We start from the raw sequence: 27,889 nt of genomic DNA, 5'->3' as shown, positions 1-27,889 counted from the left end.
TCAAAATAACCAAGAACTTTATTGGCTAACGAGACACATTTTGCAGGTGCTTTATTATACGTAATCAGGGCTCTGCCCCCTCTCCTGGGATCTGGTTGTACACACTGATAAATCCCATCATGCACACACTTGCATTAAATGTGCTGGTCCCGTTAGCAATGGGAGCTGAACGTAGAACCAAACGCTGAATTCCTCCTTTAAAGAGAAGCCTGACAGAGGGACGTGGGAAGAGCTCCAGAGCTCAGATTCTGCCAGGGCATAGAGGAAAAAAAGGAAGAGAGGGCATAGAGGAAGGAGGAAAAAAAGGAAGAGAGGGATGGAGGAGTGAAGAGTGTGCATGGGAGGGAAGAGAAACTAAAGGCAAATGAGAGGGAAGGAAAGACACCAAGGAGGAAGGCAAAGGCAAGAGAGAGGAAAAGATAGGAAGAGAAAATACAGGAAGAAAGAAGAAAGTGAAATACAGAAAGGAAGTGAAAAAGAGGAAATTAGTGAGATGAGCTCCTACATTTAGAAGCCTAAATTACAAGCCTAACTTTTCAGCTGAAATTTCACTTACATTTAGTCTCCTAAACTTAGGCCTGCTCTTTGCTAACGTAGGGCACCTGGCTCTGAAAATCAGCACTAAGCTCCTAACTTTGTTTCCCCACCCCTGTAGCCACCCACTGGTTGGGAGCTGAAATTTAGGTACTCAGCCCTGGCAGATTTTCCAAAGAGCCAATTTAGGAGCCTAAATGCAATGGTTAGGAGCTTAAACCCTCTGAAAACTATAAAAGCAGCAATATAAAAGCAGCATGGAATTAACGTGAACGCTACACAAATACGCCACCAACATTTTTAAACCCTGCTCCAGAACCTACTCCTTAAGATGCAGTGGGAGATCAGGAGCCTTCATAATCAGGACAGCAAGTTTTCCCTTAACATGTCCTCGGATCGGGAGTGGCATAGTCTTGGCTTTCGCAGAGAAGCGGAACATTCTGAGATATTTGCAGTGGCAAGGCCTGAAGCCTCATCATTAGTGTTGCTGGGGAGAAGCTGCTTTCCAGGATGGAGATGTTGGGATCCGCTCCTTGCTTCCTCTTGGCCATGTACGCAAGCAGGTTACATGTACCTGCAGAGGAGTCAGACAGGCTGTGAGGAGATGCCACCCTGACAGGCCGGTAAGACAGAGGCACACAACCAAATACACATGGCCAAACCCAAACCTGTATGCATACCCAGAGCGACACACAGCGATACCTACGAACAGAAACAGACACACGCCCACGTGCAAAAAACAGAGACACACGTAACGAAGAGAATGGTTAGTCTGACAGCATGAATGTGAACTGAAACATCACACATAGCACCTTATAAGCAAGGCTGGGGTTAAAGAAAAAAAGCTACTGCTAGAGCCTGCACATTGATCTCACCTGCGACAGTCAGTGCTGGAACAGTGAGCCAGCTCCCAGTGAAAGCCCAAGATACCTGCACCGACGCTGAAGACGATGGTGACAGCGTGTTGTTTATGTCATCTAGCATTTTCCAGGTGAAGACTGCCATCCCTATAAGGGCAAACACACCTACAGAACAGAGATAATTGTAAAAAAAGAGATGAACAAGTATTGTGTCTCCATGCAAAGAAACTCATCTTTTTACAGTACAGTACGATTGACAGAACATCGAAGTTGTATAACAACGGGCAAAATGCTAGCACCAATGGTGGCTCATTGTTTAGAAAAAAAAACATTTGTTTCAAAGTTAACAGTGGCGAGTCATGGATCATGTTCCCATGAATCCGAGAGGTGGAGATCCAAATGTAGCATTGAATCTGAGGGAACAACAATGGATATTTCGAATGAACACAGTAGCTCCAGCAGATTTAAACAGTGTGATAGACTGGAACTCTCTATATTAGGATTAAATCTCCATAGGACCATGTGATCAATAAGTAACCAAGTAAGGATATAATGAAGAGAAATGTCAAAAACCGCTGAGAATCACCATACTGCCCTAATAGTGAGTAGAACTGTTTGCTCTGAGAAATTTTGTTATTTGTCGAAATGACCACATATGTTGTTTTTCTTGACGCAGAATTAAGCCCTTGATAAAGGACATGTGCTCCAAAACACGGCTCCGTGTCGGACAACGTTACCGCAATTGAAAAACACTACGGGCGAATGAAGGAACTTCACAGAAGAAAGTTAGGTTGAAGTTTATGCTAAATAAGCAATCTTTTAATGGGTGAAGGATGTCACAGTTTGCACATATATAAAAATATTTGAAAAATATTTCTAGGAGGACTGACCTATGATTAAATATAAGGCAGAGTATTAAAGTCTAATAGCACTATACGATGATGCCTATTATGACGGTCAAAGGGGCGTGGGATAAACACTGTGGATCCATCAAGTCTAGAGGGCGTGAATAAAGTGGAGGCAGCAAAACACTGCACGGAGCGGCAGTAGCCACAGAGGCATTCACGGAGCGGGATGCCAGTGGCCAGTGAATAAAGTGGAGGCAGCAAAACACTGCACGGAGCGGCAGTAGCCACAGAGGCATTCATGGAGCGGGATGCCAGTGGCCAGTGAATAAAGTGGAGGCAGCAAAACACTGCACGGAGCGGCAGTAGCCACAGAGGCATTCACGGAGCGGGATGCCAGTGGCCAGTGGTTGGTGTTCCACCTTCACGGAGCGGAAGGATGGAGGGCTGCTATCTCCAAAAAAAAATAAAAAGACAAACAAAAAAATAAAAACAGGGGTGGGTAAGAGTATGGGGTAAGGGGGTGGCTGCTTGTTACAGCGGTTGCTGCCCCTGATTGAGCTGGATGTCACTTGGATGCAGGTACGGTGCTGCTCTCTGGAATCATGGTGGGGTGGAGGGGAATTGGGGCTGGAGGGTACTGGAAGCCAATAGTAACAGATGGGAGAGAGAAAAAGGGGAAAAAAAATGGATAAGGTGCGTGGCTTGCTGGGCAGACTGGATGGGCCGTTTGGTCTTCTTCTGCCGTCATTTCTATGTTTCAAAGAATAAGCATCTATATAAATGTCGTTGAAAAGTGGGAATATAGTTATTATGATGTTCTCAGAGAAATACTTGCCAGGGATGAAGCCTCAGGGGCTTCTCCAGAGCATGGGAGAGGTTGAAAGAGATATTCTTCTGCTGAGGGAGAAGAGGACTTCCAAACCACTTTCCCAATGTCTACTCCCCTCAGAGTCCAATTAGGAACGCAGTCCTAGGTTAGTCCTGTGGCTGCAGAACACAACCTGTTGAGTCTGCCCTGAGGGAAAAGCACATACAGATACCTAGATGGTAGAGACAACCAGAGGAACAAAAAAAAGCACACCGAGTGGTACGCATGCAGTGTTATCTCATCCTACAGATGGCGGCACACTTATGAGCCCATGTGCCGTGCCTGTGGGTAGAATCTCACGCCACAGTGAGGACAGAGCACCACGTGCCAGAGTTCGTGGCTACACGCTGCCCCAGGACAAAGCACAGAGTGTGGGATGATGCCTTCCCCACCAGCGCTCCTCAGCACTATGCGGTACAGAACTGACCAAAGGTCGAGACCATGACAGGACAATGGCAGAACCCTGGTATGGCTAAGGACTGCACAGACAGGGAGAATGCCACCTACCATTGCCTGAGGTGCTCGCGGTAGATGCTAGCCTTTCCCAATTGCGCATGCTGCGCACCAATGTCACAGCAACTCCCACTGGAGTGAAGAACAGTGTGATGGCGTCCCCTGAACCATTAGTATTCTGGGTAAGGCATGGTGGAGGGTGGTCTAGGGCATTGCCCTCTCCAGTGCCTGAGAACGGTCTGAAAGGTGGGCCCTCGAAACTGCATCGGGAATGCTCATCTTAGATTCCCTCAGGGAATGATAACAGCGAAGTCCCTGGTGAGTGAAGGTGCTCATGGGGTTCTGCAATCATGTCTTGCAACCTCTGGCCGCAGCCATTGTAGCCTGTGCTCGTAGGGCCCATGGGGCTTTCGCACTCAAATCAAAGCCCCAGCGAGGGTACGCAAAGCCACAATAAGGGCACCCAACGACTCTGCACCCAGGGCTTCAATAGCGCTTGACCAAACCATAATCATTTCAATGGCATGTAGCACCATCCTCAGATCCACAGGCGCCTGTGGACACCGATCATTCAGTGGCCCAAAGAAACTGATGACCGCTAGCACCACTGACTGGTCCCCTCGGTTTACTTATTCAGCCGAGGGTATTGATGCTGCAAGCTCAAAAGCCCCACAAGTACTCGGCTGTCAAGAACCTTGGTAGCACCCATTAACACCGATGGTGCATGTATCCCGGTGGGGCCTCCAATGCTGAGATTAGCAGCAGCCATGGTCCAATAGCTGTAGACTGTGAAGACACAGCACAGAGCTCCTCAGTGTCTTGTAGAGGACACCACCAAGGAGCCTCAAGGGCACGAAGCCAGTGTTCGGATTCCCCAGCATACCAGAGTGTCTTGAGCAGATAGCAACCCCTGTGCTCGATCCGTTCAAGGCCAAAAACCCCTGCCACCTAAGAGCTGCAGGGTCACATGGGAGTCTCCAAAAGCCCTGGCAGTCGATGGCTTCAGGGACGACCAAGGTGTTTAATGGCGAATCCAATGTCTGGTCGGTGGTGCTTGATGTAGTCGAAACAGTAACAAGAGGCATCGGTGGCCCCACACCTTGATGGCCTCGACAGCATCAATGGTATTGGGGCAGCACCGCATCATGATGGCATTGAGGTCACCCACCGTGACGACTTAGTGGGCGGCCATGACATCAAGGATATGCACCTCAATGGCACTGAGGGTCTGCCACCGCTTCAACCTAGACAGCCTCAAGGGTGGCCATGTATGCACTTGGATGGCATCGATGGCACCATGGGCGTCAAGTACCACTGGCATCAAGGGTACCATGAGCACTGCGGCACCGAGGGCATCATAGCATCGATGGCGCCATGGCAATGAGGGGTACCGTGGTATCAAAGGCAGCGCGGCCTCGAGGACATCGATTTGCGCTGCTACCTAGATGCTCGAGCTGGTTCAGAGAGACTCCACTTCCACTGATGCCGATGGCACAGAAGGCCTCTCCAGTATTGTGGGTGGTCACCCACTTCTATGGCATCGAGGGTGTCCCTGCCCCTTGATGGCAAGGGAGACCATGGCGCTCGATGGCAGAGCTGGTCCTCGATGCTAGAGCTCGGTGTGCTCCACCACCTCGAGGCCCAAGGCATCAATGACTCCAGCGTATCGAGCCCTTACAATAACGAGGGCGGTCACTTACCTCAATGACATTGAGGGCATCCTGGCACCTTGATGGCATTAAGGGTGACCATGGTGCTCTATTCAATCCCGGTCCCCAATGCAGTCCTGACATCAATGCAGATGAACAGTGTGCTGTTCACACATGTGCACAGGTAACCATTATAGGGTAGGGCACAGAAGTGTGGCAGCAAGCTGCTAGCCCAGGCTCCTGCTCACCCTCTCCCTCAAGGAGACTGCACTGACAAGACTGGCAAGCAGGAGGAGAGGCTACGTCATCCAGGGATCCTGCCCATGGAGGAGATCTTCTCCCCAATAGGAACGGTATGATCCTTGAACCCTCCACAGCCCGAATCCATTGATGCTGATCGATCAGGAAAATGACATGGAACTCCAGCCCGAGTTGAACTCTGGTGAGTCTCCAGGCTCAGCAGCCTACACGGATCATCGATAGACTGCAGACGTCAGTCCTGTCAGCACGGGGGGGGGGGGAGGGAAGAGACAGATAGAGCAAGGAAAGGACACAGATACAAAACTGCAAAAAACATTTTTCTTCTTTTTAAAGAATCAGACTCTGCCAGGCTGCACAGGGGAGCGCCCAATGTGGCCAGCAGACAGTTGGAAAGAGGAGGAAAAAGAGAAGAAAAAACTACAGGAAAAGGAAAGAAAACAGCTGCAGTTCTAGAAAAAAAAATCACTTACAAGAACTGTGAAAATACCATGACCACATGGCTCCGTGGGCAAAACGAGACTGAGGGAATCTGCCTAGGGGGCAGGGTGATGACTACAGCTGCACATGCTCAGTAGGGCATGTTTGAGAGTTCTAGAATGTTTGAGATCAAAGTTCCGTGCTGGGCTCCATCAATTGATGTCATCCATGGGCGAGGAGTAAGATCCTGCTTGTCCATTCTACGATTTATTTTAAATCTGCTGGTTGTTTATTTGTATTGAGGTACTTCCTATCTTCGGTCGTTACCCCAGATAAAGATACCGGACACCAGAGTCTATTTAATAATTTTTTATTCCCCGCAATCAGCTTTGGTTGTTTATGGACGTGGATTTATTTCCTGCCATCAGCTTGCAGTAAAGACTTTATTTTTGAACAACAGAACTGGTATACAGAAAAGCCCCAGAGTGATAAAATCCTAAGGGCCCGGTAAAGATGGTCTTTTTCCCCTGTGTGGACCTATGGGGATCTTACATGGTTCATGGTCCTTCCAATGTGTCCCCATGCCCAAGAGCTGACCGCAACAGGGGCTTCAAGTCCATACAAGAAGGATTTATGGGAGAAAAAAGCTGAATGAGAGCCAGTGAAAGCACGTTAATAATTTAATAAGCTTTTCTACGTGACATTGTGTAGAGACGGTGGGAATGGGATATAGAATTCGCTTCTGTTTCTAATTGCTGTATTTTTAGTATTTCTGATGTTATCAGCTTCTGTCTGAGAAGCAGACTGAGGGGGACTGAATTGGCTGAAAGTGTTGGAGATAATAGCCTGGGATCTGCTCTTCCCACCCTCTGTACCACCACAGGGTTCACAACCAGGCCTACCTGACACAAAGGTGCACACCATGGAGAACAGAAGGGCAGTTGTGACTGCCTTGCACAAGAAACTGGAAATCCCCGAAAACACAGCAAGGCAGTTGGAGATAACAGCAAGCACCAAAAATGCTCTGATCACATCCAGGATTTCTAAAAAAGATAAAAGAATGCACTCAAAAATATATATCTTCACTCCCCAAAGACCAACAGGATAAAGACACTCACCCTCTTCCTACCCATGGGATAGACAGACACCCAACCCCCCAATGCTCATCATAAAGACACTCACCTGCACAATACAGAAACACTCAGTCTCCTACGTTCTCGTACAGGAGACGCACCTTACACCCACAATGTAAATGCTCACCCGGTTCCCATCCACACCATACAGAGACACTCATCATTCCCATAGGATCTAGAGACACATTCTCAATATTCACAATATGACGAGACGTGCATCTTCTTCACATCCACAGGATAAAGAAACACTCACCCTTCCTGCACTCAATGGATAAAGAGGCAGCCAGCCTTCCAATACCACAGCACCAAAACTGTAAGGACATTCATGCTCCCAATGTTCACAATATAGAAACACACACCAAGCAAACAGGGGTAGGCAACTCCAGTCTGGAGTACCATAAACATATGCATAGGATATTTGAATAAAATGGAGGTGGTACATGCAACACTCTCATGCATATTCATTGTGGATAATAACTTGAAAACCCAACCTGTTTGTAGACTCCAGGACTGGAGCTGCCTACCCCAGCTATAGAGAGACACTTACATTACTAACACCCACACGATAGAGACTGTCTTCTGAATGCCTAAAGAGACACCCTTACCAGCACTCCACAGAGACATTCAAACTGCAAATATCCTCAGTATAAAGACACTCATAATATAAGAATTTTACTTCTCTAATCCAGTCCCCTCCTAGAGGAACTCCTAACCGGTCTGGTTTTCAGGATATTCATGAAACAGATTTGCGTACCTTGGAGACCCAGGATATTCATTATGGCAATCCTGAAAACCCAACTGGCTAGGTGTGCCTGCAGGAGAGGGTTGGGGGCCATTGCTCTAATTAGTACTTGAAAGTGTGTGTGTGTGTGTGTGTGCGTGCTGGGAGGAAGACTGTTTACCTTACCTTTATGAACAAGTTTAAGTTCTACTTACCAGGAATCCATAAATAATTCCCACAATATTCCTTTGTTGGTCTATAAATCTCAGCACTACAAATCCGCCATAGGCCGGCATGATATGATTCTAAAGACAAGATAAAATTGTGGTTATAGGTAATAATAAAAAAAGACAAAGCTGTGGAAATCCTTGTATTTATTTATAATATTATTGATATTGCCAGGATTGTTATATTTACCTTCAGTGTTTACTGCCTGTGTTATGTAATACCAGTAGCTGGATGTGGTTGCAATCAGTTGTAAAACAAGAGTAGAGCAGCAGAGCATCACCCCTGCAGACTGAAGGATTTTCATCTTGCCCCCAATCTGAAAGAAACACATACTGGAAGTGAATTCTGCATCTTCTGCAGACTCCGACTTATCACAAACACCCAAGTTTATGTGGTTAGGTAATTGCCAGGTTCTTGTGGCCTGGATTGGCCACTGTTGGAAACAGGATGCTGGGCTTGATGGACCCTTGGTCTGACCCAGCATGGTATGTTCTTATTTAATGACCTGTCCTCCAAAAAACATGTCTAAACCTTTTGTTTTGGCTACACTACGAAAAGTTTTATTTGTTATAGACTACAAAATACATCCTAGAGTGCAGTGCACATCTTGTGTACTTCTTCGTGCTTGTGGAAATGCATGTCTTTGCGATAAAAATGATTTTGCAAAAAACAAAACAAAAAAAACAGCAGTTAGCAACTCCCCAAGGTATTTAACTTCACCCAGGGCCAAGGGAAGGAAAAATCACCCTAGAAGTCAATTATATTAATTCTATGGATTTGCAGACCTTAGGGGGCATGAAATAGCATTCTGCAGCTCCCCCCTAAAATACCGTGCCCTGGACACTACTCAGGGCTTCCTGAGCAGCAAAGTACCCCACTCCTCACAGCTGATCAAATCGCACTGACCACATCAGCAAGAGTTTTAGGATTTTTTTTTTACTGGTGACAAACTGAAAGGAAGGTAAAAATGTACCATGAAATTTGATAGAGAGTTAGCAAACCACTGCAACAAGCTTTCAAGAAATTTAGCTGCGTAACCGTCTCATTTAGTCGTTAGATTGAACAATTGTTTTAAATGCTTCTAATAGCAAACATAATGCAGAAGCTGGGGGTACCCAGGAATTTAGTCTGAAGTCCCCACATGTATTTATTTATTTAGTGATTTTTATATACCACGGCACGTAAAGATATACATCACCTCGGTTTACAGTAAACAATAAATTAGCAACAGGCTTTACATACAACAGGCTTTACAGGAAGTAAACAAATGACAGCAACAGGCTTTACATAAATAACGGATTTCAGGAGTGCCTAATATAACTCCTTTAACTATTAAGAACAAATGCATATTCTAATTCAATAACGAAGCAGGGGAGATAATAAGCAATTAACCTGCTACAGGCCTATTCCATTAGTTAATGTCAAGTCACAAATATTGCAAATAGGGATAGCAGGCGTAAAGGGAGAACAGAGAAATTAGCAAATTGAAACAAACATAGGGGAGAGAAAAGGAACAGGGAGCTAGTGAAAAGTAAACAAGAAAACGGCATTTCAGATTAATCGATGATTATTGCGTGAAAGCTTGTTCGAACAACCAGGTTTTGTTTGAAAGTTTTATGGCAGGATTCGAGACGCAAGTCCATGGGCATTTTGTTCCAGATGTTGACACCAGCTATGGAGAAAGAACTGTCTCTTGTGGTCACGTGTTTGATGTGTTTAAGAGGAGGAGAGGCAAGTTTAGCTTGGTGGATATTTCTTATTGGTCTATTAGATGTACGGAATAGAAACTGATCGGAAAACCATTGCACATGTGGGGAGACCCAGATCAGCTCATGCTGGTTTATATGCAGGCAGTAAGCAACAGCCCGATGAGCGTGGTGAGCAACTGGGAGGCTTCCTTCGTTATTCTGTTCAACGTTCTCCAACACTTCCCTTGGCTTGAACTCCCTCCTTATGATGATACCAACTTGACCCTAACTCCTCTAGGCAGATCTCCTTGCAATCCACACACCTGTCTCGAAACTGCAGGACAGTCTATGTTTGTAAACTGCTGTAAACCTAGTGAGTTTGTTATTCTTCTCCGAAACATGCCTCCCATTCAAACAGGAATGGGTAGGAAAAAAAAACCCAGAAAGTCCCCTCTCCAGGTCCACCCCTCCATATCATCAGTTCATTTATCTCTGGAACTCATGGAGCCAGATTCCAGAATTCAGCTCCCACTTTCAGTCAGTCTCCAGATCCTCAGAAACAGGCTTGAACTGCTCCTGTCAGCTTCCCCACCTGACGATAGAGAAGATGCCTTCTCTCCCAGGGGCAGTTCTATCAGTAGGTAAGGTGAGGTGTTGCTCCTAAAAGGTGGAAACCTTTAGGAGCAACAAAATAAAAGTGTCCCCGAAAACACTCCTGCGGCGGCCACCTCTCCTTGCTGCAGACATGCGATTACAGACATGCCCGAAAGATGCCGAAGAGAGGCCCAGCAGGACCATGGCAGACCCCATCCCAAAGCAGCCAAAGAGGCGAAGGAAGGCCGTGTGTGAGAGAAGGAGAGGGAGAGAGCACATGAGAGCCTGTGTGTATGCGTGAGTGCATGAGAACCCGTGTGTATGTGTGAGCGCGGGAGCGCACGAGAGCCTGTATGTGTGAGTGCGGGAGCGCATGAGAGCCTGTGTGTATGTGTGAGCACGAGAGCGCATGAGAGCCTGTGTGTGTATGTGTGAGTGCGGGGGTGCATGAGAGCCTGTGTGAGCGAGAGAATAAAGTTTATGCAGTTCTTCCTCCACTCCACAACAATCTCAGGGTGACTGGAAATCAAAAAAAATCCTAGGAATGGAGAGTGGCTAATTTGTTATTCTTATTAGTTTAAATTACTGGGTGTTATTTATCTTTATTAAAATGTATTAATCATTTATGCAAAATGCACTAAGTGATGTACAAAAAAACAACATTCATAACATTGCATAAAAACAATAAAACCCATACAGAGTTCACATAAAATGATAAAACTGTACAAGGACAAACAAATAATATCTTGCTGTTTTCAATGCTCTCATTTCCCAATATCTCAGAGGTTACGGCCTAGCAGAAATATGCCTGTCTGAATAAGTCTTAATAACATCAGCTCTTTCACCAAATTGCACTGCCAAAGTGCTTCAGGTCTTGAATTCCAGAGATTCGGTGCTGCTACCAAAAATGTAGTCTTGTGTCTCGGCCAGACGGGATGATCTGAGAGCGCGTGTTGGCTGACACAGACGCAGCAAGGCCTTTGACCAAGGAAATCCCTTACCATTAATTAGCTTGAAGACAATCATGATGATTTTATACTGAATTCTGTGCGCCACAGAAAGCCAGTGCAAATCCAGCTCTCCGATTTCTGCCAGATAATCATGCAGCTGAGTTCTGGATCAATTGCAATGGTTTAATGGTTACAACTAGAAGACCAACACAAGTTGCACTGCAATAACCCAAAAACAAGAATATGGAAGCTTGAACTACTGTTCAAAAGTCATGTGTATGCTCTCTGCTTATAAAAGCCCGCTTGCATGACAGATTTTATCCACGTGCAAAAAGATAGTTTAGAATCAAGCCACGATCCTGAAAATGCAGAATGTGTTTCTGTTTTCACATTGTTGCACTGCAGTCTAGCTTCGTGCCCTTTCCAGTTCAGCTTTTCTCTGCACATTCCTGTTTGTGCTTTATGGTCTCTTTAGTCTGTATCTGGTCCTTGACTGCATGTATGACGGAGATGAGGTATTCGGGTAGCGTTTAGTTTTCCTGTAGTGATCTATAGCAGCCTGGTTTGTTCTGGTTTACTAATAGGAGATGTATTGATGTTCTAGGGATGTGAGGATGGCTGAGAAAGTTTTGTGGGCTGCAGCAGTAACCACATCGACTCCAGCCTGTCCTCATGCAGATTTTAACTTTTAATATTTAAACTCTTTTCTATACCGTCGTTAAGGTGGGTACCATCACAACGGTTTACAATAAGGCACATAAAGTAATGATACTAAAACCTGTCAGTTTACATAGGTGCCATAGGGTTCGGTAACATAGTTTGTGATCAATGTTAATTGATAAATGTGATAATTCATGTCCGGGTCTCTGTCTATCATTTTCGAGTATAACACTAGTTTTATAATTGTAACTTATCATTTAGTGATGGGCTATCTATTAAAATACACACTTACAGGCCGATACAGTAAGGTGTGGTAGAAAGAGGTGCGTTCGTGCCGGGCGCACCCGCGTTTGCCGCACGCACAGTTCGGATCACATACCGCCCAATACTGTATTTAAATGGCATGCAAATGCAAGCCGCGTCCAACGCGCGTCCATGAAGCACAATCCATTTTACTGTATAGGCGCTGTTCATGCGCCTTTGCTGCCTTGAGCGCCCGTCAATTTGGGCCGGGTGCTCAAGGCACCGAAAGCGTATGAACAAACGCCGTGACGTCACACACGCCCGTTCATGTGCCTTTGCTGCCTTGAGCACCCAAATTGCACTACAGGCGTGCGTTCATCCATCTTTGCCGGCGGGGGCCGCTGGAAGCCGCTTTCGCCGCCGGCTGCCCCCAGGAGGCAGGGGAGCCACGGTGCGCGCCTCCGGAGGAGGGCAGAGAAGACTGTAAGAAAAAGTAAGTTAACTTTTGTTACACTATTCCCAATATTTTAATAGCATGTCGAGTTGCTTTTCGCCCTGCGCCTTGCTTCGGGAGGAGGGGAGAGAGGACTGGGGCTGCCCCGGAGACCGCCACCCATGGACACAGCCAGGGCAGGTGAGCGGGGGCTGGGGGAAAGTTTGCCGCCTACCCTTACCCCTGCCTCTAACGCAGGGGTAAGGGTAGGCAGTAATTTAGCAGGTTAAAGACGCGACTAAACTGCAGGTTAAAAAGGCGATAGTCGGGGCACACGTTACTGAATGGGAGGGAATAGCTAATCGGAGCGTTTACATATCATATACATGCCGCGAGCGGAAAGGGTTACCCGTTGATTTAAAGAAGCGGTAAGGATGGGTTAAAAGGGATAGTGAATCGCGGGTTGGACTTGCGCGGCCAAATTGTGGGTACAAAGCGAGTTAGAAATGGGGTAATCGCGGCCGTGCTTTACTGTATCGGCCTGTTAGTGAGTACTGTAGTGTGTGTGGGTGTTCAACTGTTCGTACCTTACACTTCCCTGGCTTCTATTCTCCCTTATCTTTTTGAAAAGCTTGTTTAAAGAGCCCGGTTTTTAAATTTTTTCTAAAGGCTTTGCTGTCTCTTTGTAATCTTAACTCCAAGGGCATGGAGTTCCATAGTATGGGTCCTGCCAAGGATAATGCCCTTTCTCTTACTTGTGTTAGTTTTGCTGTTTGACTGATGGAATAGTTAGGAAAGCTTTGTTGGCTGACCTTAAGTTTCTGTTAGGGATGTGTATGCGAAGGGCTGTGTTAAGCCAGTCTGTGTTTTCGTTGTGTATTAGTTTATGTATGGTGCATAGTGTTTTGTATTGTATTCTTTGTTCAATGGGAAGCCAGTGTTTCGGTGATGTGTTCTCTTTTTTTTTTTTTGTAATATGTTTATTGAGTTTTTAAGTTTTTTTAAAATTACAACTTGCCTTCAGATTCAAACAACCAATAATAACCACAACCGATATACAACTTGAAGAACTATCCCCTCCCCCCCCCCCCCTTTCCCTTTATTGTCCTGGCGTTAGTCACTGGATCTCTTTTCCTGGTTGGGCAACCATCTCTTCCAATGGGCAGTGTCAGGCACAATGCGGTGAGGGCTGAAGCGGCCCAGGCTCACTTGGTTGAAGCGGTGGCCGTCGCCGGAGTTTCATCTTGGCTTGGCTGCCATGGGTCCACTGTCACTCCTGTTACAGGGGCTAAGCGAGTCGTGAATGCGCTCCAGATGCGAGAGGTGAGTACTGCTCTCCGAGGCTCCCTATACGATAGGAGAGCATGCTCCATGGAACAAAGCCGTATCATGAGCCTGAACCAATGTTCGTAACTGGGGCCTGTGGTATTCAGCCAATTTGCTAAGATGACTTGCTTCCCCACTACTCCTGCCTTCCAAATGAATAATATGGTAGGGTCGGGCAAGGTTGCGGGGAGTGTGGTAGAGACCCCAAACAACCAAAGGTTTGGGTCCGGCGGTAGGGTCATGCTCAAAAATAGGGAGCATGCTCGGGCTATTTTATTCCAAAAAAGGGAACTTAATCCACAGTCCCAAAAACAGTGATGGTATCCTCCCTCCAGGTGGAGGCATTTTGGGCATGCTGGGGATGGCGCAATTTTCATTTTGTATGCTCTGGAGGGAGGAATGTAAGAGCGCCAGAGAAACTTATACTGCACCTCTCGCAACAATACACTGTCGGCCACTACACAGACATTTTTAAAACAGTTCTCGAATTCAGTATAAGACAGCGAGAAAAGCGGCCAATCCTGCCACTGTTGATACAGGGATTGTAGAGGCCGGCTATCCACTATGTCCCCCACTTCCCTGTAATAACTAGAAATGGTGGCTTTGCCTCCTCTCTTCTTTAACAGTATCGCCCTAACTCTCCTGGTGTTCTCTGTTTCCACGATCAAGGGCCGGGATTGATGGATGAAATGCGTCAACTGTTGATAGGCATAAAGATCTACTTCTGACAATTTATATCGATCCCGGAGGGTAGAAAAAGGTAGAATATCTTCCCCGGTTGTGCCTAAAACATCGGAGATATATACCACCCCTAGGTCTCTCCATCGTTTAAAAACCCCTCCTCTATTCCCCGGGGGAAATAATGCATTACCGATAAGCGTTAGCAAGGGTGTTGGCGTGTTCGGGGTGGCACATAATTTACATAAGAGGAGCCACGCTTTTCTGCACGAACTCACCAAGTCCAAGTTCCGTAAAACCGGGGGAACATGTTGTATAGGGATCTGAAGCAAGGGGTTGAGGGAAGTGACATTCAGCCACTCCAGGAGACATGAATGCGGAGTCAGAGAGGATGTAGTTAAAGCCCAATCACTGACGTGACGGAGACAGCACGCTAAGTTATAAAGCTCCAAATTTGGGCAGCCAAGACCCCCTCCCACTCCAGGTCTCATCAAAACCGAGAGAGGGATACGTGCCTTTTTGCCTTTCCAAAAGAAGGCACGCAAGGCGGTCTGAATCGTTTTGTGGTCAGCTTTAGTAATCCAGAGCGGCGCCATCTGTAACAAGTACAGCCATTTAGGGATTAACATCATTTTATATAACTGTATGCGCCCTGTCAAAGACAAAGGAAGTAACGTCCATCGCTTCAACGTATCTAACGTGTATTGTAATAGAGGCCGGATGTTGGCTCTGTATAATTTCCCGCCTGGGCCCGGGACACGAATCCCCAAGTAAGTCAATGGTCCCTCCGCCCAATGCAAAGGGAAAATGCCCTCCCATCGAGCCCGCACGGTATTCGTGACATCCAGCGCCGCCGATTTCGCATAGTTTATTTTCAGCCCCGCGAAAAGACCAAATCGGCGCTGGATGTCCAGCACCACCGGCAGTGAAGACCCGGGCTGGGTGATAAAGACTAGTAAGTCATCAGCGAAGGCCGCTGTCTTGAACACATGCCTCGGCCCTCCCACGCCAACCACCGAAGGACTTTGAGTAAGCTTTCGGAGCAGAGGGTCGAGGGTCAAGATGTAAAGTAATGGGGACAGGGGACATCCCTGTCGCACTCCCCTCTGTACCACCACTGCTCCTGATAGACACCCATTTACCAGTACCCGAGAGAGTGGGTTGTAGTAGAGTAAAGTTAGATATCTCAAAAAGTCTCCCTGTATTCCAAATCGTTGCAGTACTGAAAATAAGTAAGCCCACTCAACTCGATCAAACGCCTTCTCCGAATCCAAACTGATGGCAAGAGCCGGAATGCCGTGTTGCTGACAAAGGGCCATGGTCGTGAGCAATTTGATCATATTGGCATTGGGCTTACGGCCCCTGACAAAGCCAGCCTGGCTCGGAGAAATCAGTCGGGGTAAAAAAACGTTCAATCTTTCGGCTAGTATTTTGGCTAATATTTTATAATCACAGTTTAGCAACGATATGGGTCTGTACGAGGCCGGGTTAGTGGGGTCCTTCCCTGGTTTGGGTAAGACTATAACATGAGCTTCATTAAAGGTAGCAGGGAATGCGCTAGTCAAGAGTCCTGCTTCGTAATATTTGTTTAGGGGAGTAAGAATCAGAGGTGACATTATTTTATAAAACTCGTAAGAGAGGCCGTCAGGGCCTGGGGACTTTCCGGTGTTCGCTGCGCTGATAGCTTGTTCTATCTCGTATTCCTGCAAGGGACGATTCAAAAACTCGCGCTGGGAAGCATTAAGGATCGGTAGAGGGAGGTCCTGGAAGAACTCCTCCTCCGTAGTCCTCTCCCCCGAAGCATAAAGTAGACTATAAAATTGCCGGAACACTTCACTTACTTCCTTCGCATTAGCCGTGGCGGCTCCCGTCAAGGTGTTTAAACTCGCTACAAAGGACTTGGGACGCCGGGGTCTTGTCAGGTTCGCCAGTAGGCGGCCCGGTCTATTCCCAAACCGGAAAAAGTCCCGCTGTCTCCTCCATTCGTACGCCTGTGCTCTTTTATCCAAAAGGGTGTTGAGGCGGCCCAATACACTGTAATAAGCCGCTCTGACCTTGTCTGTGGGTTGGAGTAACAGTGCCCGTTTTCTGTCTGCCAATAGGGACTCTAGTTGTAAAATCGCATGGTTAATTTGTTTATGTCGAGCATGTACGTAAGAAATTATTTCCCCTCTCATGACTGCCTTCGCCGCCTCCCAGTAAAGGTGTGGCGTATCTGTATGCATACTATTATGGCAAGCATATTCTTTCCATTTCCCCTTAAGAAACTGCTGGAATTTGCAGTCATCTTTTAGGAAGGCAGGGAAGCGCCAAATTCGGGTGTTACGGTCTGAGGGTTGGGAGTGCATTGCCACTGATATAGGGGTATGATCCGAGATAGAAGGGGCTTCTATTCCTGCCGTCCGTACATCAAAAAAGGCGCTCTGGGAAATTAGAATATAATCAATTCTCGAATGTGTACCATGGGCCTTAGAGATGTGGGTATAGTCGCGCTGCGTGGGATGGAGCGTCCGCCACACATCGAGCAGCTCTAGTTGTTGACAGAGATAGGCCACTCCTCTTTTCCTTTGCCCCGGGGTTGGGTGTGGAGATGTGCTCTTGTCTAATGAGGGGTCGTGGACCATATTAAAATCTCCTGCTACATACAATGTGCCCTGTACATGGATCTGCAGTAAGTTACCTAAGTCTACAAAAAATTTATGCGAGTAAAGGTTGGGGGCATATAGTGAACAAATAGTGACTGGTTTGCCGTCCCAAGTTCCCAACAGAATGATATAACGTCCCTCGGGGTCAGACAGGGTTCGATGCACCTGCAAGTTGGTCGCTTTATTAATTAAGATAGCCACCCCCCCTTTGCGATGGTACGCTTCGGCGTATTCACACCTTCCGACCCATTCCCTTTGAAGTTTACTGCTCTCTAATGCTGTGAGGTGAGTCTCTTGGAGACACACAACATCAGCGCGGAGCCTTTTAAGTCGATTTAACACTTTACTTCTCTTGACTGGAGTGCTCAGCCCATTAACATTCCATGAGACTAAATTCAACATGTCTTAATACATATTAGAATCGGAATTTTAGAACACAGTGTACATCCAAGGAAGGTGGGAGAAGGGCCCCCAGCCTGACCCCTCCCCCACAAGTTCAGTCTCCGGCCTCCCTGGTCGGGACGTCTGAACCACGGTGCATTGCCAAGTTGCCACCAGTAAGAGAAAATCCACACGTTAATCCCCCTCCCAAATCCCCCCCTTTCCCCTACTATTCTACCCCCTAAACTCCCCCCCAGATCCTGATCCCCCTTCTCCCTTCCCTTCCATTCCCCTTTCTGTTCTCCCTTCCCCTCCTCCCTCATGTTCAACAATCCCTGATTCCTAAACTAATTAAGATGTAACCTACCCCCCTCTGGTACGGGGGGGGGGGGTTAGGTGAGTCTACGCTCTTGGGGCGGGCGGGTGCCCCGCCCCCGCATACAGCCATAAGAATCTATAATCTTGAAATAAATCTGTGGTGAGAAAAACCCAAATGTCCAAAATAAAGTCAGAGTAACCAGAAAGGAAAAGGTACGCCAAATGTCATTGTGGCTAGACTGCTGCTCCCAAATACTCATATTTAATAACACTTGAGGGACTGGAATGTGCACCAGCCAGAGCAAGGGACCATCCTCCCTCAAAGGAAACTGCTCAGAACATGGGCTCCTAACAATATCTCAGTGGTCTCGTAGTACTCCGTCTATCAACTGAAAGTTAGTGCCCAATGTATGGTAGGCATTAGCTCCAGTCCAACCGGGGTTCGGGATATCAAAGCAATAGCCACATCGTACGGGAGCTTGGAAGGAGTGCAAAAGATGTATGACAAATGCTGCGGGTATTTTGATCTGCGTTGGAAAAGATCCGGCGGCTGTCTAATATAAGTGTGCCTGTTTTCTGCAGTGTTTACTGGCACCCTCTGTCAAATGGAGGTCGTTGTCTACTACCAGTTTCCTGCACACTCTGTGGCCTGTCCGCGTCCCGCAGACCCGCACGCCTGACCCCTCCATGGGTGTTAAGTTTTGCGCCAGTTTTATCAAATTGCCTCCATCCTGCAATTTATAACAGCGTAATATAAGGGCCTGAAAATACTTCTCAATCCCCATGGTGTGCTGCCCGTTCTTCCAAAGACTAGCCCCAGAGTTGGCCAGGCCCGCCGGTCCGGTCTTCATTATCGCCCGACCCTGGAAATGTTGGTCTGCACTTCTTTTTTTTTTTTTTTTTTTGTCCCTTATAAGGTAGAGATATTTTTAGGAGGTGTTGAATAAATTTTTAGCCGGCAACTCCAAAGCTCTGGCGTTCGCCCCGTCTTGTTTTTTCTGCACACTACAAAGGTCCATAAATCCCTTTATCATGGTGGAGGCCGATATTAGCCACTAGCTCCTTGCAGGAACTGCTGTGCTGCCGTAGGTTCCGCAAAGCTATGCTGCTTGCCGTCTCGCCAAATTTTGAGCACTGCGGGATATTGGAGCGCGAATTTGATCTTCTTCTCATAAAGTTTTGAACAGATGGGTGAAAACTTCTTCCTTTGCTGCGAGACAAGTACCGAGTAATCCTGTGTGATTCTTATTTTTTGTCCCTGGTACATAACGTCTGGGCTCTTTCGATAAGCCAGCCAGATTCGCTGCTTCACCGCCGAGTTTAAGATTTTTGCAATGGCGACTCGAGGCCGCACATCAGACTGCCTGCGCACCCCCAGTCGGTGCGCCCGCTCTATTTTTAGCGCTCCTTCTAGATCTGTTAGGCCTACGGCCCCCGGCAGCCACGATTCTAGGAAATCCCCCAGCCCATTTTCGTCAAGGGATTCCGGTAAGCCGAGGAAGCGGATATTGTCTCGGCGAAGCCGATTCTCCAAGTCATCCAGCTTTTCTTTGCAGGTTTGCACTTCAGCTGTATGTGAACTTACTGCTCCCTCCATTTTGTTCACCCGGTCCTCTATGTCTCCCACTCTCCCTTCTAGTTGGTCGATGCGCGGGTTTAATTCTAACAACGCCGATTTTACCTCTTGCAGTTGTTGGACGATGCCGGCCAATTTCGTGTCTAGAGTAGCCTCCAACGTCTGCTGGAGGACGTCCACTGTTAAAGGCGCGCCTCCGGTGGGCCCCGTTTCGCCGCCTCCCGCCGCCATTTTGGGATCCGCGGGTTTCGGCTTATCTTTGTCCTTGTCCCTTTTTCCTGCTCTGGAGGCCATGACCGGCGATGATTTGCTCATAAAGTTGACAATCGACATGTACAGAAGTGGACCAATGATTTTGTGGTCAGATTCTGTTTAGCCGGTATCCGATGCCGGTAGATGCAGAAGCGTGGCACCCGGAACTAAGGGAGCACACGTCTACCCTAGCACATCGCCCCACGTGACTCGTCGATGTGTTCTCTTTTACTTATGCCAGTTAAAACTCTTGCAGCCGTGTTTTGCAAAATTTGTAGTGGTCTTAGTGAGGTGTATGGTAGGCCTAGTAGAAGGGCATTACAATAATCTGTGCTTGCAAATATCAACGCTTGTAATACTGATCGAAAGTTGGCAGTTGTTAGAAGTGGTTTTAGTCTTTTGAGAACCATTAGTTTGGCATATCCTTCCTTAACTTTTAGAGATATGTGTTGTTTTAAGCTTAATTCTGTGTCAATTATTACTCCTAGATTCCGTACTTTCTCTGCTAGTGTTATTTGTTGGTTGTTATTGAGTGTGATTTGGCTCTGTGTGACCCCCATATTTTTTCGTTCTAAATGTAGGAATTCTGTCTTCTCTATATTGCAGGGGTCGGGAACCCATGGCTCGCGAGCCAGATATGGCTCTTTTGAGGGCTGCATCTGGCTCGCAGACAGTCGCCACTCTTTCCCGCTGACCCAGCTGCTCCCCGGTCCTCCTCCGCCCGGGCTTAAAATGCTGTCAGCCCGGGCGGAACGCGGCAGGACAGCTGGAGTCAGCGGCACCGGCGTGCTCTCTTCTTCCCGCCCCCCCCCCCCCCGCGGCCCGGAAGAGGAAGTGGAGAGTATCGGGTGCCTGCGCGGCAAGAAGAGGCCACGCTAATGCACTCGGCATCGGCCCGAAGAAAAGAAGACTGCAGCGCGGCTCGGAGGAAAATGAAGAGCTTCAGCCGCGGCCGATGGGACTCCGCCTCCGCGAGGGCTGAAAATGAAGAGGTTAGCGTTGGGAGGAGGCTGCTGCTGCCGCGAGTTCCCGGGGTGGGGGAGAGAGAGAGTGAATGAGCGAGCAAGCATGTGTGTTTGCTCGCTCATTCACTCTCTCTCTCCCCCACCCCGGGAACTCGCGGCAGCAGCAGCCTCCTCCCAACGCTAACCTCTTCATTTTCAGCCCTCGCGGAGGCGGAGTCCCATCGGCCGCGGCTGAAGCTCTTCATTTTCCTCCGAGCCGCGCTGCAGTCTTCTTTTCTTCGGGCCGATGCCGAGCGCATTAGCGTGGCCTCTTCTTGCCGCGCAGGCACCCGATACTCTCCACTTCCTCTTCCGGGCCGCGGTGGGGGCCTGTGTGTGTGTGTGTGTGTGTGTGTGTGAGAGATTGCATGTATGTGAATGATTGAGAGCCTGTACATGTGAAAGAGAGTATGTCTGTGACTGAGAGCCTGCCTATGAGAGAGAGCACATGAATGTAAGTTTACCATTGGGAACCTGTATGTGTAAGTTTGTGATTGAAAACCTGTTTGTGTGAAAGAGTATGTGTGTATGATTGAGATCCTTTGTGTGTGAGAGAAATCTTGTGTATGTATGATTAAGAGCCTGTGTGTATAAGTAAGAGAGAGATCATGTGTGTCTGTGTGTGATTGAGAGCTTATTTAGGTGAGGGAGCATGTGAGTATGTGATTGAGAGCCTGTGTGTAAATGAGAGAAAGAGAGGACATGTTTGTAAGCATGTGAATAAGAGTCTGTGTGTGAGAGAAAAAGACAGCATGTATTTATGTGATTGAAAGCCTGTGTGTGTGTGTAAGCGAGAAAAGATAGACAGCATGTGTGTAAATGTGTAATTAAGAGCCTATATAAGTGAAAGAGAGAAAGCATGTGTATATGTGAGTGACTGAGAGCATGTGTGTATAGGTGTGTCATTGAGAGCCAGTGTGAGAGAGAGCTCTGGTATGTGACTGAGAGAGGAGAAAGTTCCAAGCAAACCACCCCTCCTCCTGCTAATTCAGAACAATCTCAGGACACCTGGATATCAAACGTTCCCAGGTATGCAGAGCAAACAAAATTTTGTATCCTTATTATTTTTCATTACTGGGTCTTTGTGTCTGCTATTTTGAAATATTTTGTTGGTATCTGGAAATGTTTTATATGCGTTTTTAATTATTGGATATTCCACTCATCAGCTGTTTCGAAATATGTTCTTTTTGTTAGTACAGTTTTACTGCTGATGATTTTATATTTCTTGATTTGTTTTATAAGGATGGGTGATGTTTCTTTTTTCCTTTGTTACACTGCATACAGAGACTCTAGCTTGTTGCAGTTTCCAATTCATTTTTTTCTGTATGCTTCTTGTTATGCGTTTTGGTCTCTTTATTCTATGTTAGGTGAGGGACAGCACGTGATTCAGGTAAGGTTTTCTGCTGGCGTGTAGTTTCTGTGTAGGACTCTATAGCAGCCTGACTTGGTCCGTTTTCCTAATAGGAGATGTATTGGTGTCTTAAGGCCTGGTGTAATATTTTCAGAGACTTATTGTACTTTAAAAGTGTGATCTTACATAAAATGCACACATTTACTTGTATTTAGTTTTAAACATATTGTATGGCTCTCATGGAATTACATTTTAAAATATGTGGCGTTTATGGCTCTCTCAGCCAAAAAGGTTCCTGACCCCTGCCTTAGACCATTCCTCAAGCTTCACTAGATCCCTCATGTTTTACACTCCTTCCTCCCTGTCCACCCTGTTACAGACTTTGGTTTCATCAACAAAGACAAACCTTTCCCAACAATCATTCCGTTATGTCACCCACAAAAATGTTGAAAAACCCCCGATTCCAAGGACCGGTCCCTGAAGCAGACCACTAGTAACAACCCCCTCCTCAGAGAAAACTCCATTTACCACTACCCTCTCTCGCCTCCCACTCAGCCAGTTCCTAACCCAGTCAGTCACTCTAGGATCCCCATCTAGGGTGCACAATTTATTTATAAGTCTTCTGTGTGGAACCGTGTCAAAGGCCTCGCTGAAATCCTAGTACACTACGTCTAGCGCTCTGTCTGACAAGATTCACGTCTGGTAAAGCCACGCTGCCTCGGATCTTTCAATCCATTGGATTCCAGAAACTGCACTATCCTCCGATTTAGCAGCGATTCCATTAATTTGATTACCGGTCTGTAGTTCTCAGCCTCCACCTTACTTTCACTTATGAATAGGAACCACATCCACCCTTTTCCAGGCCTCCGGAACTATTCCTAATTGTAAGGAAGCATTGAAAAGGTCACCAGCGGAGCTGCCAGGACGTCTCTACGTTCCCTTATTACCCTCAGATGTACCTCATCCAGCTCCATCACTTTATCTAATTTAAGTTTACTTAGCCCCTCACAAACGCGCTGTTCTGAAATTTGCTTGAGGTTTACCTCACTTCCAATCTTGTGTTTCCTTTCATGGGCTCCTGCTCCAGGCCCTTCCAGAGTGAAGACCGAATAGAAATATTTCTTAAGCAATTTTGCTTTTTCCTCATCAGGCTCTACATATTCCTCCTCATCTTTGAGTCTCACAATGCCACTTTTGCACTTCCATCTATCCCTAACGTATCTTAAAAAGAAAAAAGAAGAAGTCTTGCCTCCCCATTTTACTGCATTTGCTATTTTTTCTTCTATTTGAATTCCCGACCACTCTCCCAGCTTCTCTTCATTTTTCCAGATGTTTCCTGTCTTCCTCTTTCTGCGATCTCTTGCAGTTTATGAATGCTAACCCTAACTCCACTCATTTCTCTGGGTTAAAAAGCATCCCTGCAGGTATACAGTGCTACGAGGTATTGCTGGTGCAAAAGAGCTTTTTATCTATGGGTAAAAGAAGAGATTTTTATATAAACATTTTCTCTGCAATTCTGGAGCTTGGAGAGCCTTAGAGCAGTCTCTTGTCCATGGACGCCAATCCATTCCTGGTCAGGTAACCCTTGGGGCAGTGGTAAGGTTCTAGCCCCTGCCTTGGTTCCTGGGGATCTTGCAGATGCTGTGATGGACCACTCGAGGTGAAAATCCACACTGGAGAGGGTTGAGCAGAGCCTTAGTGGAAGGCACCCTCTGAATTAGGGACAGACTTTATAAGGCTGCAGAAAAACCACTATTATTTTTTCTTTCTGATGGATCCGATTCCTGATATATTACTTCAAGCTGGCATCAAGAATGGTGGTTCCAACAAAGGTCTATTTATTTTCAGAGGTGAAAATATTTACAGAAGTCCATGCCACCGTGATGTCACTGTTAGATGTCACATTCAAAGTTCCAAATTAGGACCAGCTTTCAGTATTGCCCCTTTAAGAACATAAGTGCCCTGCTGGGTCAGAGCAAGGTCCATCAAGCCCAGTATCCTGTTTCCAACAGTGGCCAAGCCAGGTCGCAAGCACCTGGCAGGAACCCAAAGGGTAGAGAGATTCCAAGCTACTTATCCCAAGAATAAGCAGTGGATTTCTGCAACTCTACCTTAATAACGGGTTATGGACTTTTCCTCCAGGAACTTGTCCAAACCTTTTTTAAACGCAGCTACACTAATAGCTTTCACCACATCCTCTGGCAATGAATTCCAGAGCTTAATTATGCACAGAGTAAAAAAAAAAAATTTCTCTTATTTGTTTTAAATGTATTACCTAGTAATTTCATTGTGTCACCCCTGTTCTTTGTACTTTTTGAAATAGTAAACAACTGATTAATGTTTACTCATGCCACACCACTCATTTATTTTACAGACCTCTATCCTATCTCCTCATCTCTTCTCCAGGCTTAAGAGTCCTAACCTCTTTAGCCTTTCCTCATAGGGGGAATCGTTCCATCCCCTTTATCATTTTGGTTGCCCTTCTCTGTAACCGTTTCTAAGTCTGCTATATTTTTTTAACATATGATGACCAGAACTGTCCAAGGACCGGTAATACTGAAGATGAGCTTGCACCATGGAGCGATACAGAGGCATTATTTATTTATTTAGCATTTTTTATATGCCGAGGTATAGCAGAAATCGCCTTCACTCCGGTTTACATTTACAACAACCTGTTACATCTAAAGCATTTAACAGTAACTGAAACTGGTTCCGAACAATAACAATCCAAATCAATATCTACAATATAACGAGGTATATATCCGTGCTGGAATCATGTAAGGGGACAACTGATAATGAGTGAATATTATGATATTCTCTGTTTATTATGTTCATTATGATATTCTCTGTTTTATTCCCCATTTCTTTCCTAATAATCCCTAGTATTCTATTTGTTTTCTTGGCTGCTGCACACTGAGCAGAAGATTTCAACGTATTTTTTACGACACCTAGATCCTTTTCTTGAATGGTGACTCCTAACATGAAACCTTGCCTTGTGTAGCCATAATTTGGGTTACTCTTCCCTAAGTGCATCACTTTGCACTTGTCCACATTAAATTTCATTTGTATGCCCAGTCTCCCAGTTTTGTAAAATCCTCTTGCGATTTAACAACTTTAAATAATTTTGTGTCATCAGCAAATCTGATCACCTCGTTTGTTGTTCCCATTTCCAGGTCATTTATAAATATATTAAAAAGCATTGGTCCCAGAACAGATCCCTGGGACACTGCACTTCGCCGCGATCCGCCTGAGATCCTTTGTGACCGCACCCGTGCAACCGGCACAGACCCATCGGGGTCGGGGGTGCCCTGCCCGCGAGAAGCCCACCTTCCAAACTCGAGCACGCCTTACCAACGCGGCCCGGACTCGTCCCTCCGTGAGTGACCGCCCCCAAGTGACCTCACTAAAAAGGGACCTCCTACCTGCCTCATAAGCAGGCTCCGACCTCTGCTCGCTCTTTTCTTCACCGCCTGAGACCCTTCGCGACCGCACCCATGTGACTGGCACAGACCCATCGGGGTCGGGGGTGCCCTGCCTGCGAGCGGACCACCTTCCAAACTCGAGCACGCCTTACCAACGCGGCCCGGACTCGTCCCTCCATGAGTGACCGCCCCCAAGTGACCTCACTAAAAGGGACCTCCTACCTGCCTCATAAGCAAGCGCCGACCTCTGGCGTCGCGCGACCTATGGAGCATGCCCCTTAGTGCGAACCCTACTAATACCTCGGACGAATGGATCTCTGCTTCAACAAACTGCACATTTGAATAAATACAGCCTGCCACTGGCACAGGAACCACTGTACTTTCTTCCCTTCCCTCCTGCCTCATTGAGACCTCTCCCCCCCATCAATCCCACACGCAAGAAGTCTTTGCCATCCTCCCCTCTCCCTTCCTCCTCTTAAGGGAAATCCTTCCTTACAACTTCTCCCTCACAGCCTTATACTCCAACAGACAGACAAATCCCAAATTTATTCCCTGCTAATCTCATTATGATCACTCATCACATACCAATCCTCAAACACCTTAACGCTTCATTTAAATCTACGAGACTTAGTCATCACACACAATTCAACAGAACACTAATTCCCATCATGGCATCGCCGATCACTCAAATGTTAGGACTGATGACTTTTTCGATACTTCTACTAAACACAATCTATCCTAAAAAAGGCTACCCTACTGTGTGATATCCTTACAGAAGAAACCCCTGACATACTGTATGTGCGATCACAGAATCTTGGCTAAAGGACACGGACACTGCCCTAATTAACCAACTACCTACAGACTCATACAATGTCTTCTCCATACCTAGGCATAAAAAGAAAGGAGGACTCCTCCTTGCGGCCAAAAAGAAATATAATCTCACTCAACAATCTATCTCTCCCCCCCCCACAAACTTGAGATGGCCTCTTTAAATCCAAGCCACTCCAAATCTGCTTAATCTATGCTCCCCCAGGCATTCTGGAAAACAACCCATCACCACTCACAGAATACATCGCCAAACACATAGACATTAACACTCCTGCCATCATTCTCGGTGACTTGAACCTACACGTTGACCACCACCCTCTATCCCCAGCTTGCGAAGCTACCCTGACCTCACTGAATGCTCTAGGATTCAAACAAATTGTTTCTAGCCCCACACAAAGCTGGACACACGCTTGATGTGATATTCACCAATTCACTCATCCAAACAGATCTACCCCATTGCACTCCCATACCCTGGTCAGATCATTACCAGATTGATACCTGCTGCACAATTAAATGCCGCCCCCCCCCCTCCAACCATCACAAAAAAACTATATCCTTCTGAAAACATAGTAAGGCGGAGGATATCACTGACACACTTTCAGAAGATCTCAAAAAATTAGACCTCACAGACGCCAATACGGCTTCCTCTTCATGGTTTCAAATTACTAGCAACATAGCAGACAAACTTTGCCCCATATGAACCAAAGAAATTAATTCGGACAAGATAGACAAAAAACCATGGTTCACCCCTGAACTAAGAACAATGAAATCTAAGCTCCGTAAAATGGAAAAGAAATGGCGCAGAAACCAAAATACATCCCTATTATTAAAGTTCAAGTCCTTACTCCATAACTTCTGCAAAGCCACAGACAAGCTAAGAAAGACTTTTATGCAGCAAGAATCCACCAATTCCAATTCAACCCTCGGGCGCTCTTCCAATACGTCTCTAGCCTCATTACATCCCCTGACAACATAAACTCAAACAATGATGATGAAACTAAAATGTGAGAAACTAGCCTCTTACTTTCACAACAAAATTGAAACTATCATGGCACGCTTCAATTCCCCCCCCCCTCTCCCTATCAGAATCCCTTCTAAAAGCCCTAGACACTGGCCACTCCTACATTCTTGCCCTTCTAGATATATCTTCCGCATTTGGCACGGTCAATCACAACACCCTCATCACCCGCCTCACAGAAATTGGCATTACTGGCACAGCCCTACACTGGTTCCAATCATACCTGAGCGACAGGAATTATAGTGTAAAAATTGGTCGATGTGAATCTAAGCCAAGAAGACTATCACAAGGAGTACTCCAAGGATCTTCACTCTCTTCAACACTTTTCAGCATTTATCTTATATCTCTCTGTTGACTACTGTCAAAAATGGGTTTCCCGCACTTCATCTACGCAGATGATGTGCAGATACTCATTCCCATAAATGACTCGCTTCCTAGTGCTCTGAAAATCTGGAATGCTGCCCTCACAGAAATAAAACAACTCCTCACTGATAATTTTTTGGCTATTAACACCAGCAAAACAGAGCTCCTCATCATCTCACCTCAAAAT

At 46.5% G+C, this 27,889-nt stretch overlaps 1 protein-coding gene across 2 annotated transcripts; it reads right to left on the bottom strand.

Annotated features, from left to right (window-relative positions):
- LOC115076252 (claudin domain-containing protein 2-like) lies at positions 1 to 25,672 on the bottom strand. Of its 2 annotated transcripts, none has more exons than XM_029577490.1 (6): positions 25,494 to 25,672; positions 8,162 to 8,288; positions 7,960 to 8,049; positions 6,793 to 6,933; positions 1,410 to 1,559; positions 1 to 1,108 (listed from the first exon to the last, which is right to left on the bottom strand). In XM_029577490.1, the coding sequence occupies exons 1-6, from the start codon at positions 25,584 to 25,586 to the stop codon at positions 915 to 917; spliced, it is 795 nt and encodes a 264-aa protein (XP_029433350.1). In that variant the 5' UTR covers positions 25,587 to 25,672; the 3' UTR covers positions 1 to 914. The 2 variants fall into 2 exon arrangements, with proteins under 2 accessions (XP_029433350.1, XP_029433351.1); XM_029577491.1 differs by having other exon boundaries at positions 25,498 to 25,671.
- Between the last annotated feature and the right edge of the window lie 2,217 nt (positions 25,673 to 27,889).

This window comes from Rhinatrema bivittatum, chromosome 14 (genome assembly GCF_901001135.1).
Source record: "Rhinatrema bivittatum chromosome 14, aRhiBiv1.1, whole genome shotgun sequence".
Taxonomy (NCBI): Eukaryota; Metazoa; Chordata; class Amphibia; order Gymnophiona; family Rhinatrematidae; genus Rhinatrema; species Rhinatrema bivittatum.
The sequence above is the reverse complement of the archived record's forward strand: the minus strand, read 5'-3'. Positions and strand labels throughout refer to the sequence as shown.